This window comes from Oncorhynchus mykiss, chromosome 25, assembly GCF_057628025.1.
Source record: "Oncorhynchus mykiss isolate SJ-2025 chromosome 25, ASM5762802v1, whole genome shotgun sequence".
NCBI lineage: Eukaryota > Metazoa > Chordata > Actinopteri > Salmoniformes > Salmonidae > Oncorhynchus > Oncorhynchus mykiss.
The window spans coordinates 90,658,864-90,674,321 of NC_143046.1; the positions used below are offsets into that span (position 1 = coordinate 90,658,864).

The following is a 15,458-nucleotide window of genomic DNA, read 5'->3' on the forward strand; positions in this document are numbered from 1 at the left end:
TGGACAGATTAAACTACAGTCGAGTTGTTTGAAAGGAACACACAACCCCATGTGTGGAGAAAAAAGGCACAACACACCATCAAAACCTCATCCCAACTGTAAAGTATGGTGGAGGGAACATCATGGTTTGAAGCTGCTTTGCTGCCTCAGAGCCTGGACAGCTTGCTATCATCGACGAAAAAATGAATTCCCAAGTTTATCAAGACATTTTGCAGGAGAATGTTAGGCTATCTGTTCTCCCAATTGAAGCTCAACAGAAGTTGGGTGATGCAACAGGATAACAACCCAAAACACAGAAGTAAATCAACAACAGAATGGCTTCAACAGAAGAAAATACGCCTTCTGGAGTGGCCCAGTCAGAGTCCTGACCTCAACCCGATTTGAGATGCTGTGGCATGACCTCAAGAGAGCAGTTCACACCAGACATTCCAAGAATATTGCTGAACTGAAACAGTTTTGTGAAGAGGAATGGTCCAAAATTCCTCTTAACTGTTGTGTAGGTCTGATCCGCAACTACAGAAAACGTTTGGTGGCGGTTATTGCTGCCAAAGGAGGGTCAACCAGTTATTGAATCCAAGTGTTCACATACTTTTCCCACCCTGCACTGTGAATTTTTGAGAATGACACAAATATTAATTTCCACAAAGTTTGCTGCTTCAGTGTGTTTAGATATTTTTGTCAGATGTTTCTTTGGAATACTGAAGTATAATTACAAGCATTTCATAAGTGTCAAAGGCTTTTATTGACAATTACATGAAGTTGATGCAAAGAGTCAATATTTGCAGTGTTGACTCTCTTTTCTTGATGATCCGATAAATGGTTGTTTTAGGTGCAATCTTACTGGCAGCAATATCCTTGCCTGTGAAGCCCTTTTTGTGCAAAGCAATGATGACGGCACGTGTTTCCTTGCAGGTAACCATGGTTGACAGAGGAAGAACAATGATTCCAAGCACCACCCTCCTTTTGAAGCTTCCAGTCTGTTATTCAAACTCAATCAGCATGACAGAGTGATCTCCAGCATTGTCCTCGTCAACACTCACACCTGTGTTAACGAGAGAATCACTGACATGATGTCAGCTGGTCCTTTTGTGGCAAGGCTGAAATGCAGTGGAAATGTTTTTGGGGGGGATTCAGTTAATTTGCATGGCGAAGAGGGACTTTGCAATTCATCTGATCACTCTTCATAACATTCTGGAGTATATGCAAATTGTAATCATACAAACTGAGGCAGCAGACTTTGTGAAAATTTATATTTGTGTCATTCTCAAAACTTTTGGCCACGACTGTACAGAGTAAAGGGTTTGAATACTTATGTAAATGTGATGTTTTTAGTAGTTTATTTGTAAACCATTTGCAAAATTGTCTAAAAATCTCTTTGCTTTTTTCATTATGGGGTATTGTGTGTAGATTGATGAGGATGTGTTTTATTATTTTTTATTATAAACCTGTAAAGTAACAAAATGTGGAAAAAGTCAAGGGGTCTGAATACTTTCCGAAGGCTCTGTTTGTCGCATGTACATTTTGAGGGCAGTGGTATAGTTTTTATTTTAAAAAGTCTAGGGTAGTATTTTTTTCTGACCCTCGAAAAATATAAATGTATCACTAGTCATAACTTCAAGGCTGTAGCTGTCGTCTGAACGACCAAAGGTCCCCATAGACACTAGTCATAACTTCAAGGTTGTAGCTGTCGTCTGAACGACCAAAGGTCCCCATAGACACTAGTCATAACTTCAAGGCTGTAACTGAAAGGACCCAACGGCCACGGTGCGTCGGGATGGCACTACAGTAGTAAGTAGTCAGCAGCACGTTCTGTTCTGTAGGGTGGAGCTTTTAACCACACTCTGTCTCAGGTAGGTCTTCGGCGTCATCGAACAAGGTTAGGCTCTCCTCTGCTCTGGCATTTTTATGTATCTGATTATGAGTCAGACATGAGTAGCCTACCACGTCAGTATAAGTAATCTTCACAGCCAAGTTCAGAGGACAGGCGCCCAACCGTTTCAGAGAGTGTCCCCTTGCAGAGAAGGAGTAGCAGCGTTCTTTATCACGGACTGAGAGTTCCCCAGACAACTACTACGATCTCTTTCCGGTACTTTTGAGCCCGCGTTCCGTCGCTAAACCTGATACACCATCCAGAACAAAGATGCCTAAAACGGTGAGTTTAAAAAATAAAATTAAACATTTAATTTGTCCGACTATGTAAAATGTCATGTATTACACGTAACGGTAATCGGTTACTTTCTATCTGAATAAATGTAACGGAGCCTAAACCAAACTAGCCTGTAACACAAGGCAGGTCAAATGAATGATCATGTTATTTCAATGTCCAATATACCAGAATAACTACTTGTTTTCTATTAATTGTCCGTTGTTGTCTAAAAGTGATGATATAGCCTTACACTAATTAATTTACGATGACAATCACTGAAGTTGCCCTGATTATTTGTTACAGTGTTATTTGGTCCTAATGTAATAGCTGTGAGTTACATTTGAGGTGTCACGCCCTGGCCTTAGTTATCTTTGTTTTCTTTACTATTTTGGTTAGGTCAGGGTGTGACATGGGGGATGTATTTTTTTGGCCTGGTCTAGGGTTTTTTGTAGGTTTATGGGGTGTTTTCTCGTCTAGGTGTTTATGTATGTCTGTGGTTGCCTAGATTGGTTCTCAATTAGAGGCAGGTGTTTATCGTTGTCTCTGATTGGGAACCATATTTAGGCAGCCATGTTCTTTGGGTATTTTGTGGGTGGTTGTCTTCTGTCTTTGTGTTCTCTGCAACAGATAGGACTGTTTTGGGTTTTGCCACGTTTGTTGTAATTGTGTTCATGTTTAGTTTCTCTTATTAAAAAAGATGTTGAACACTAAACCACGCTGCATTTTGGTCCTCCTCTCCTTCAGCGGAAGAAAGACGTTACATGAGGCCTGCCATCTCAAAAAAGTGAATCAATATGATCCAAAACCATTTGAGGCCTGCCATCTCAAAAAAGTGAATCAATATGATCCAAAACCATTTGAGGCCTGCCATCTCAAAAAAGTGAATCAATATGATCCAAAACCATTTGAGGCCTGCCATCTCAAAAAAGTGAATCAATATGATCCAAAACCATTTGAGGCCTGCCATCTCAAAAAAGTTAATATGATCCAAAACCATTTGAGGCCTGCCATCTCAAAAAAGTTAATCAATATGATCCAAAACCATTTGAGGCCTGCTATCTCAAAGTTAATCAATATGATCCAAAACCATTTGAGGCCTGCTATCTCAAAAAGTTAATCAATATGATCCAAAACCATTTGAGGCCTGCTATCTCAAAGTTAATCAATATGATCCAAAACCATTTGAGGCCTGCTATCTCAAAGTTAATCAATATGATCCAAAACCATTTGAGGCCTGCCATCTCAAAAAGTTAATCAATATGATCCAAAACCATTTGAGGCCTGCTATCTCAAAGTTAATCAATATGATCCAAAACCATTTGAGGCCTGCCATCTCAAAAAGTTAATCAATATGATCCAAAACCATTTGAGGCCTGCCATCTCAAAAAAGTGAATCAATATGATCCAAAACCATTTGAGGCCTGCCATCTCAAAAAAGTGAATCAATATGATCCAAAACCATTTGAGGCCTGCCATCTCAAAAAAGTGAATCAATATGATCCAAAACCATTTGAGGCCTGCCATCTCAAAAAAGTGAATCAATATGATCCAAAACCATTTGAGGCCTGCCATCTCAAAGTGAATCAATATGATCCAAAACCATTTGAGGCCTGCCATCTCAAAAAAGTGAATCAATATGATCCAAAACCATTTGAGGCCTGCTATCTCAAAGTTAATCAATATGATCCAAAACCATTTGAGGCCTGCCATCTCAAAAAAGTGAATCAATATGATCCAAAACCATTTGAGGCCTGCCATCTCAAAAAAGTGAATCAATATGATCCAAAACCATTTGAGGCGTGCCATCTCAAAAAAGTGAATCAATATGATCCAAAACCATTTGAGGCCTGCTATCTCAAAGTTAATCAATATGATCCAAAACCATTTGAGGCCTGCTATCTCAAAGTTAATCAATATGATCCAAAACCATTTGAGGCCTGCCATCTCAAAGTTAATCAATATGATTCAAAACCAGAGTTGGAGGGTATATGCTTTAATGTGATACAATCTTTAAGAATATGCTTTGATTAAACTTAATATATAATAAAGATTGAATATATATATATAATAATTATTTAACATATTAGTTAATATATAACCCAGTTCCTTGACAAAGTTATTGGGTAAAAGTGTTCCGTTTCTCTACAATGGAGGATTTTCCTTCAGAGCAGCAAGATGGTGGTACTGAATGATACTGTTTCTCTCCCTCCCTATTTCAGCAGTGGTCTCATGGTGACTGAGATGCACCATTTGTAAAATACCTATAGACCAACTCTGCAGTGGATGAGTATTGTCTTGTGTCGATAACAGTATCGGAAGGAAGCCATCTTCCGTTTGAAAGAAACCTTAGAGTCCATTTTAAGTGTGAATCCTTACCCGGCCTTACTTATTAACTAAACTCAGAGTTTGACCCACAGGTCTCTGTCTCCTGACTGGCTAAGGTAGGCATTACTGGCTAACCATAGATTAGCTCTCGCTGCTGTGCTAAGGCATTTGCGCAGCAGTTCTAGAATCATTAAGAGATTCTCTGTTGGAACCCCATGATGTAATTTTGATAACGTAGCCACGTAGACATTTTAATCAGCGGCGGGTGCTCAGTTTTACGTGGCTCGGTCTCGGTTCCATAAAAGTACTGTGTCTTAAACAAACACTACAATAGCAATAACCTTGGGATGGTATTCTGTTGATGGAGTTTCACTTGGAGCATAGCAACAGCACTCCTTGAGAGAGTCCGACCGCAGGGGTCAGTCTGACATCAATCTGACGTCATTTCTGTGACATTCTTCTCTGGAGAGTCAGAGTAGATAAAGCTTTCACCACTATAGTAAATACTCCAGAGCTGTATCCCCAATGGCGCCCTACTGTATACCCTATATAGTGCACTACTTTACGACCAAGCACTACGGGCCCTGGTCAAAAGTAGTGCACTATAATGGAAATAGGGTACAATTTGAGATTAGTCCCAGGGTTACTAGGGTTACCCAGGGAGATGAGATGACACCTAGGGTTACCCAGGGAGATGATATGAGACCTAGGGTTACCCAGGGAGATGAGATGAGACCTAGGGTTACCCAGGGAGAGGAGATGAGACCTAGGGTTACCCAGGGAGATGAGATGAGACCTAGGGTTACCCAGGGAGATGAGATGAGACCTAGGGTTACCCAGGGAGATGTTGTCCGGGTTTGACCGGGGTAGGCCGCCATTGTAAATAAGAGTTTGTTTTTGAAACTGACTTGCCTTGTTAAATAAAGGTTCAATAAATGTTTTTATTAAATACCCAGGAAGATACTGGGGAGTGGATAGAACAGGGTTCAACCATGATTGTTGTTGTTCTCCAAATCCAATGGAACAACATCCACATCTGATCAACTGGTCCTGTATCTCATCTCTAATCCCAAATCTTCTTTGATAAGTGAAATAAAAAATAAAAAATTGTGCCTGATTACAATGTGTAGCATAGAATGTGTAGCATAGAATGTGTAGCATATAATGTGTAGCATAGAATGTGTAGCATAGAATGTGTAGCATACAAAATGTAGCATAGAATGTGTAGCATACAAAATGTAGCATAGAATGTGTAGCATACAAAATGTAGCATACAAAATGTAGCATAGAATGTGTAGCATACAAAATGTAGCATAGAATGTGTAGCATAGAATGTGTAGCATACAAAATGTAGCATAGAATGTGTAGCATACAAAATGTAGCATAGAATGTGTAGCATACAAAATGTAGCATAGAATGTGTAGCATACAAAATGTAGCATAGAATGTGTAGCATACAAAATGTAGCATAGAATGTGTAGCATAGAATGTGTAGCATACGAATGTGTAGCATACAAAATGTAGCATAGAAAGTGTAGCAGAAAGTGTAGCATATAGATCGAGCCCGTGTACAGTATGCTCATGGTGAGTATATGGTGATTTGCTAGGAAACGTAGCTGTTAAATGATCAGATATGATCAGACTGAAAAAAAGAGCAGCACACAGATCATGTGTATATATATATCTGCTCACGGTGATGTGTTAGGAAACATGGAGGTGGTGGAGGCCGATGTTCCAGTTGTTGTTTCGCAATTTCAGATGGGTTTATCTTTATGGCGCTGGGGCGTGTTGGAGGGTAAGTTTATAAAGAGGTTGTGTAACGCAGCAGAGAAAGCCAACGCTTCAATTCTCTGTCAAGGTTCAGGGAACAGTTATATGAGAGAGAGAGAGAGAGAGAGAGAGAGAGAGAGAGAGAGAAAAAAGTACTGTTCTGTGTGTTGCTATATTGCCTGGCCCTGCACCTCTTTATGTACAGATGCCATATCTTAATTTGATAGCACTGTTGTTGCAGACATGTTCCTGCCATGCAGGAAATGCATAAGTTGTAGTGCATGCAAGGTTTAAAATGCTTCTAAAGTTTGTAATTTCACCTTTCAAATGTCAGACTTGAAACAGGGTCAAATTAAGATGCAGCATCTGTATCATATCAATTGTATATATTAAATATAGTATATATAGTATATAAAGTATACATTATATAAAGTATATATTATATTAAGTATATATTATATATATTATATTAAGTATATATTATATATATTATATTAAGTATATATTATATATATTATATAAAGTATATATTATATAAAGTATATATTATATTAAGTATATATTATATATATTATATAAAGTATATATTATATAAAGTATATATTATATTAAGTATATATTATATATATTATATAAAGTATATATTATATTAAGTATATATTATATAAAGTATATATTATATTAAGTATATATTATATATATTATATAAAGTATATATTATATAAAGTATATATTATATAAAGTATATATTATATATAGTATATATTATATAAAGTATATATTATATTAAGTATATATTATATAAAGTATATATTATATTAAGTATATATTATATATATTATATAAAGTATATATTATATAAAGTATATATTATATAAAGTATATATTATATAAAGTATATATTATATATAGTATATATTATATAAAGTATATATTATATTAAGTATATATTATATATATTATATAAAGTATATATTATATAAAGTATATATTATATTAAGTATATATTATATATATTATATAAAGTATATATTATATAAAGTATATATTATATTAAGTATATATTATATATATTATATAAAGTATATATTATATTAAGTATATATTATATATATTATATAAAGTATATATTATATAAAGTATATATTATATTAAGTATATATTATATATATTATATAAAGTATATATTATATAAAGTATATATAGTATATAAAGTATACATTATATAAAGTATATATTATATAAAGTATATATTATATTAAGTATATATTATATATATTATATAAAGTATATATTATATAAAGTATATATAGTATATAAAGTATACATTATATAAAGTATATATTATATAAAGTATATATTATATAAAGTGCCGTCAGAAAGTATTCAGACCCCTTGACTTTTTAACATTTTGGTTGCAGCATTATTTTAAAATGGATTAAATAGTTTTTTCCACCTCATCAATCTGCCTGCACACAATTGCCCGTAATGACAAAGCAAAAAAAGGATTTTAGAAATGTTTGATAATTTATATAAAAAAATAAATAAAAACTGATATCACATTTACATAAGTATTCAGACCCTTTACTCAGTACTTGGTTGACGCACCTTTGACAGCGATAAGAGCCTCGAGTCTTCTTGGGTATGACTCTACAAGCTTGGCACACCTGTATTTGGGGAGTTTCTCCCATTCTTCTCTGCAGATCCTCTCAAGGTGTCAGGTTGGATGGGGAACGTTGCTGCACAGCTATTTTCAGGTATCTCCAGAGATGTTTGGTAGGGTTCAAGTCCGGGCTCTGGCTGGGTCACTCAAGGACATTCTGAGACTTGTCCTGAAGCCACTCCTGCAATGTCTTGGCTGTGTGTTTAGGTTTGTTGTCTTGTTGGAAGGTGAACCTTCACCCCAGTCTGAGGTCCTGAGCGCTCTGGAGCAGGTTTTCATCAAGGATCTCTCTTTACTTTGCTCCGTTCATCTTTGTCTCGATCCTGACTAGTCCCCCAGTCCCTGCCATTGAAAAACATCCCCACAGCATGATGCTGCCACCACCATGTTTCACTGTAGGGATGGTGCCAGGTTTCCTCCAGACGTGATGCTTGGCATTCAGGCCAAAGAGTTCAATCTTGGTTTCATCAGACCAGAGAATCATGTTTCTCAAGGTCTGAGAGTCTTTAGGTGCCTTTTGGCAAAATCCAAGCGGGCTGTCATGTGCCTTATACTGAGGAGTGGCTTCCGTCTGGCCACTCTACCACGAAGGCCTGATTGGTGGAGTGCTGCAGAGATGGTTGTCCTTCTGGAAGGTTCTACCATCTCCACAGAGGAACTCTAGAGCTCTGTCAGAGTGACCATCAGGTTTGTGGTCACCTCCCTGACCAAGGCCGTTCTCCCCCGATTGCTCCGTTTGGCGGCCAGCTCTAGGAAGAGTCTTGGTGGTTCCAAACTTCTTCCATTTAAGAATGACGGAGGCCACTGTGTTCTTGGGGACCTTCAATGCTGCAGACATTTTTTGGTACCCTTCCCCAGATCTGTGCCTTGACAGAATCCGGTCTCGGAGCTCTACGGACAATTCCTTTGACCTCATTGCTTGGTTTTTGCTCTGACATGCACTGTCAAATGTGGGACCTTATATAGACAGGTGTGTGCCTTTCCAAATCATCCAATCAATTGAATTTACCTCAGGTGGGATACCAATCAAATTGTAGAAACATCTAAAGGATGATAAATGGAAACAGGATGCACCTGAGCTCAATGTCGAGTCTCACAGCAAAGGGTCTGAATACTTATGTAAATAAGGTGTTTCTGTTTTAAATTTTTAATACATTTGCAAAAAATTCTAAAAAAAACAGTTTTTGCTTTGTCATTATGGGGTATTTAGTGTAGATTGCTGAGGCTGTAACGTTACAACATTTGGAAAGAGTCAAGGGGTCTGAAAGTACTGTACCTTTTAAAATATGTCTTGGCCGAAAATAGGCAAGACATCTTTTCAATAATGCACAATCTCTCTGCCTACAATAGTTTTCCAAGGTTAGAAAATCTGATTATGATACCTGGTCTGTATTGAGGAAGCAGTCTGTTGCAATACTCTTGCTTTTTTATAGTCTTTGCTTATCTATAAACCGCTGTGAAATATATTTTTACCTCAAAATATTGCATTTTCAGCTGTTTGAAGCTGGTGTACAAAACCACAAGTAAAATACGCAAATACGAAATTTAAGAACGGGGAAGCATAGAAATAGAGCACGTAGAACAGATCTACAGCTTCTTAGACTGGCTTTCAATGAGAATGACAGCTCTATAACACACATTTCTATGTGAATTTGGTTGGGTCGCCCAAAAAGTTAAATATTGCAGCTTGAAGTGATAGTGATATCTGTCTATCCCTCCTCAGTAACAGTGTAAGGGTAGTCCCTCAGTAACAGATTAAGGGCAGTCCCTCAGTAACAGATTAAGGGCAGTCCCTCAGTAACAGATTAAGGGCAGTCCCTCAGTAACAGATTAAGGGCAGTCCCTCAGTAACAGATTAAGGGCAGTCCCTCAGTAACAGATTAAGGGCAGTCCCTCAGTAACAGATTAAGGGCAGTCCCTCAGTAACAGATTAAGGGCAGTCCCTCAGTAACAGATTAAGCGCAGTCCCTCAGTAACAGATTAAGCGCAGTCCCTCAGTAACAGATTAAGGGCATATTTGGCTTCTACCACCTCATAAAACTTGCCCACCCCTAGACGTTGAGGTTCATGTTTTTCTTGAGAGAGACATCTGTACTTTGGCAAGCGTCGAATGCTTTGTTATGTTAACCTTGCAGGCCCTGCTAGTCCAAAGTCTACTGAGATAGTAGTTAGCAATTAGAGATGGTTTATGAGGAAATTACTTCACAGCAGCACCACAAAGGTATAGTTTACCTTAAACAATGACATTATTTATGTTTCCTTACCTTGAAAGTAGGTGTATGGACTAGAATAGATTACGATCTACATTCTGTCCCGGTATACACAGCTACAGCCACTATTAACTAACGCCAGCTGACTAAATCAACTATGAGAGAATGAATGAACTAAACCTCAATGAACCTTTATCCCCAAAATCACCTCAAAGTAGCTTCAAACCAAGTCACCGAGTTGCACAAAACCTTCTGAAGGTGAAAAGGGTTGCAAATCATTCAACAAAGGATATCGGAGGAGAAAGCTTGTACCTTCAGACGAGCTGTTTTCTGTGTATTCTGTGTATTCTGTGTATTCTGTGTATTCTGTGTATTCTGTGGATTCTGTGGATTCTGTGTATTCTGTATTTTCTATGTATTCTGTGTATTCTGTATTTTCTGTGTATTCTGTGTATTCTGTGTATTCTGTGTATTCTGTGTATTCTGTGTATTCTATATTTTCTGTGTATTCTGTGTATTCTGTGTATTCTGTGTGTATTCTGTGTAATGTAAGTTAATGTCAGCACCACTTGACCAGCTCAGATTCCTGGTACATGGAAACGTTGCTGGTGAATAAAGGCGGTTCTGATTCTGAATCTCCAGGTCAATGTCCGGGTCACCACAATGGATGCTGAGCTGGAGTTCTCCATTCTTCCCAGCATCACCGGCAAACAGTTGTTCGAACAGGTCAGTTCACATTCACTAACTAACTAACTCTCTCTCACACACACACACTCCCTCACTAACTAACTCTCTCTCTCTCACACACACACACACACACACACCCTCACTAACTAACTAAACTAACTAACTAACCAACTAACTAACCAACTAACCAACTCTCACACACCCTCCCTCCCTCACTCACTAACTAACTAACTAAGTCTCCCTCCCTCACTAACTAACTAACTGACTAACTCTCTCACACACACACACACACACACACACACACACACACACACACACACACACCCTCACTAACTAACCTAACTAACTGACTAACTAACTAACTAACTAACTCTCACACACACACACTCCCTCACAAACTAACCCTAACCCTCACGAACTAACCCTAACCCTCACGAACTAACCCTAACCCTCCCTCACTAACCCTCCCTCACTAACCCTAACCCTAACCCTCCCTCACTGACCCTAACCCTCCCTCACTAACCCTAACCCTCCCTCACTAACCCTAACCCTCCCTCACTAACCCTCCCTCCCTCACTAACCCTCCCTCACTAACCCTAACCCTCCCTCACTAACCCTAACCCTCCCTCACTAACCCTAACCCTCCCTCACTAACCCTAACCCTCCCTCACTAACCCTAACCCTCCCTCACTAACCCTAACCCTCCCTCACTAACCCTAACACTCCCTCACTAACCCTAACCCTCCCTCACTAACCCTAACCCTCCCTCACTAACCCTAACCCTCACCCAACTATCCCATCTCATTGTAATGACCATGTTGTAGGAAAAGGTGAACAAGGTTTTGTAAAAATCTATATTTGTCAGTGTCACGTCTCTCCAGTGTAAAACGTTTCTTTTTGTTTTTCTCTCCGTCTCCTCTGTTTTTCTCCAGGTGTCCAGAACGGTCGGTCTGCGGGAGCTCTGGTACTTCGGCCTGCTGTTCGTCAACAACAAAGGGTCCCAAACATGGCTGAAGTCTGATAAAAAGGTAAATTGGTATGTGTGATCCAGCGGTTACAGCTCTGTATGCCTGAGTCGGCGTGGGTTGGAACCCAACTCCCTGCTCTGTATGCCTGAGTCGGCGTGGGTTGGAACCCGACTCCCTGCTCTGTATGCCTGAGTCGGCGTGGGTTGGAACCCGACTCCCTGCTCTGTATGCCTGAGTCGGCGTGGGTTGGAACCCGACTCGCTGCTCTGTATGCCTGAGTCGGCGTGGGTTGGAACCCGACTCGCTGCTCTGTATGCCTGAGTCGGCGTGGGTTGGAACCCGACTCGCTGCTCTGTATGCCTGAGTCGGCGTGGGTTGGAACCCGACTCCCTGCTCTGTATGCCTGAGTCGGCGTGGGTAGGAACCCGACTCGCTGCTCTGTATGCCTGAGTCGGCGTGGGTTGGAACCCGACTCCCTGCTCTGTATGCCTGAGTCGGCGTGGGTTGGAACCCGACTCCCTGCTCTGTATGCCTGAGTCGGCGTGGGTTGGAACCCGACTCCCTGCTCTGTATGCCTGAGTCGGCGTGGGTTGGAACCCGACTCCCTGCTCTGTATGCCTGAGTCGGCGTGGGTTGGAACCCGACTCCCTGCTCTGTATGCCTGAGTCGGCGTGGGTTGGAACCCGACTCCCTGCTCTGTATGCCTGAGTCGGCGTGGGTTGGAACCCGACTCGCTGCTCTGTATGCCTGAGTCGGCGTGGGTTGGAACCCGACTCGCTGCTCTGTATGCCTGAGTCGGCGAGGGTTGGAACCCGACTCGCTGCTCTGTATGCCTGAGTCGGCGTGGGTTGGAACCCGACTCGCTGCTCTGTATGCCTGAGTCGGCGTGGGTTGGAACCCGACTCCCTGCTCTGTATGCCTGAGTCGGCGTGGGTTGGAACCCGACTTCCTGCTCTGTATGCCTGAGTCGGCGTGGGTTGGAACCCGACTCGCTGCTCTGTATGCCTGAGTCGGCGTGGGTTGGAACCCGACTCGCTGCTCTGTATGCCTGAGTCGGCGTGGGTTGGAACCCGACTCGCTGCTCTGTATGCCTGAGTCGGCGTGGGTTGGAACCCGACTCGCTGCTCTGTATGCCTGAGTCGGCGTGGGTTGGAACCCGACTCGCTGCTCTGTATGCCTGAGTCGGCGTGGGTTGGAACCCGACTCGCTGCTCTGTATGCCTGAGTCGGCGTGGGTTGGAACCCGACTCGCTGCTCTGTATGCCTGAGTCGGCGTGGGTTGGAACCCGACTCCCTGCTCTTCCTATCTAAATTATGATGGCTACACCTTAAGCTGCACAGTGACACCTAAATGATGAATCAACACAGCCGTTGATACGTAGTGCCATCTGACATACATAGCTCACCGTTATGTACTGTTTAAGTGCGCTGTAATGTTAGGAACTGTCTTAAGGCCACAAATCATGTTTATTCGAATGGAATGGTTTAATACACTATGGTCCCACTTATTCCATCCTAGACATAACAATGTAACCTACCCCTGATTTATTGTGTAGGGCAGTGGTATTCAAACTATTTCAGGGGGGGACCCCATTGGTTTCCGTCAGAATTTATGGCGACCCCAATTTGTTTCTGTCAGAATTTAGGCGACCCCATTTTTTTCCCCCCTAAGAATTTCTCGCGACCCCACCCCAACTCCAATGACACAACCTTAAAATCTGTAAATTTCGAATTTTTACATTGATGGGTTCGGATTTCTAAACTTTTAAATATTGTTAATCATCAGTTAGAGTAGAGACGTGAGGGGTGCCGTAGTCTGGTTTACACACCAGGAGGTAATGGGTATCGGTAGGAAGGTATATGGTGGAGGCAATTTAAGCTTGGAATGTACTGGGTGAAGGAAAGACGATCACATGGTTGCAGTCACTGATAATGGTGGAGAGATGTGGTTTAGTGAGGAATGGGGGTCGAGCTCAGTTCAGGTCAGATCACATTAAGGGAGAAGGAACAGTTGGTTGCCCGCATCACTTCCTGCCTAGCAATAAAGATGTAATGTTTAGAGAGAGTCCACCCAAATTAGGGTGTATTTGCAAATAAATTCATTAAAAATCCTACAATGTGATTTTCAGGATTTTTTTCTCTCATTTTGTCTGTCATAGTTGAAGTGTACCTATGATGAAAATTACAGGCCTCTCTCATCATTTTAAGTGGGAGAACTTGCACAATTGGTGGCTGACTAAATACTTTTTTTGCCCCACTGTAAGTGAACTATAATACATGTATTTGTCTTGTGCAGCTTTTAAATAATAATAAATAAACTTGGTTTAAGCTTTACTAATCAACATATGATCCATTTAATTTACTCAATAACATTTTATTTTTCAAATGATCTCTCTCAGAAACGTGTGTAAATTGTCCCATATATTCATCTGTACTCTTTTATTCCTAATATAAATTAATAAATACATATTTTGGCAACCCCACTGCTGTTTCCCCTGACGTTGAATACCACTAACATGGGGGTTACTCATGGCATAACCACACCCCCCCCCCCATCATCCCCTCTCTTCTCCTCCTCTCTCCCCTCCTTTCCCATCCTCTCCTCTCCTCCCCTTTCCTCTCTCCTCTCCTGTCTCCCTCTCCTCTCTGACCCATCCTCTCCTCTCATCTCCTTCCCTTTCCTCTCTCCTCTCTGCCCCCCCCCCTCCCCCAGGTGATATCCCAGGAAGTAAAGAAAGAGGTTCCTCTCCAGTTCCGTTTCCGGGCCAAGTTCTACCCAGAGGACGTGGCTGAGGAGCTGATCCAGGAGAGCACCCAGAAACTGTTCTTCCTGCAGGTAACACACACACACACACACACACACACAGACCCCCCCCCCCCCTCCCCCACGTGATCCAGCCGTTTGTCTCCCACCTCCAGGTGAAGGAGGACATCCTAACTGATGAGGTGTACTGCCCTCCAGAGTCTGCTGTTCTGCTAGCCTCCTACTCTGTACAGGCCAAGTTTGGAGACTTCAATAAGGAGACACACCAGAATGGTTACCTGACCAATGAACGCCTGCTGCCCAAGAGGTGAGTCCGTGTGGAGCAGGGGGTGGATGAACCTCCAGATGGAGAAGCAGCAGGGGGGGGGGTGAACCTCCAGATGGAGAAGCAGCAGGGGGTGGATGAGCCTCCAGATGGAGCAGGGGGTGGATGACCCTCCAGATGGAGAGGGGGTGGATGAACCTCCAGATGGAGAAGCAGCAGGGGGTGGATGAACCTCCAGATGGAGAGGGGGTGGATAAACCTCCAGATGGAGCAGGGGGTGGATGAACCTCCAGATGGAGAAGCAGCAGGGGGTGGATGAACCTCCAGATGGAGAGGGGGTGGATAAACCTCCAGATGGAGAAGCAGCAGGGGGTGGATGAACCTCCAGATGTAGAGGGGGTGTATAAACCTCCAGATGGAAAAGCAGCAGGGGGTGGATGAACCTCCCGATGGAGCAGGGGGTGGATGAACCTCCAGATGGAGAAGGGGGTGGATGAACCTCCAGATGGAGCAGGGGGTGGATGAACCTCCAGATGGAGAAGGGTGTGGATGAACCTCCAGATGGAGCAGGGGGTGGATGAACCTCCCGATGGAGAAGCAGCAGGGGGTGGATGAACCTCCCGATGGAGAAGGCCGTGGATGAACCTCCAGATGGAGCAGGG

The 15,458-nt window shown here is 41.7% G+C and overlaps 1 protein-coding gene across 1 annotated transcript in view; it reads left to right on the forward strand.

Moving 5' to 3' along the window:
* The first annotated feature begins 1,653 nt into the window (after positions 1 to 1,653).
* Positions 1,654 to 15,458, forward strand: part of ezra (ezrin a) — a 39,243-nt gene continuing 25,438 nt past the window's right edge. The window contains exons 1-5 of the mRNA XM_036963118.2: positions 1,654 to 2,152; positions 10,756 to 10,839; positions 11,733 to 11,828; positions 14,481 to 14,603; positions 14,687 to 14,838. Coding sequence (XP_036819013.2) covers positions 2,141 to 2,152; positions 10,756 to 10,839; positions 11,733 to 11,828; positions 14,481 to 14,603; positions 14,687 to 14,838 — 467 coding nt within the window. The 5' untranslated portion in view covers positions 1,654 to 2,140. The remainder of the gene's footprint in view (positions 2,153 to 10,755; positions 10,840 to 11,732; positions 11,829 to 14,480; positions 14,604 to 14,686; positions 14,839 to 15,458) is intronic.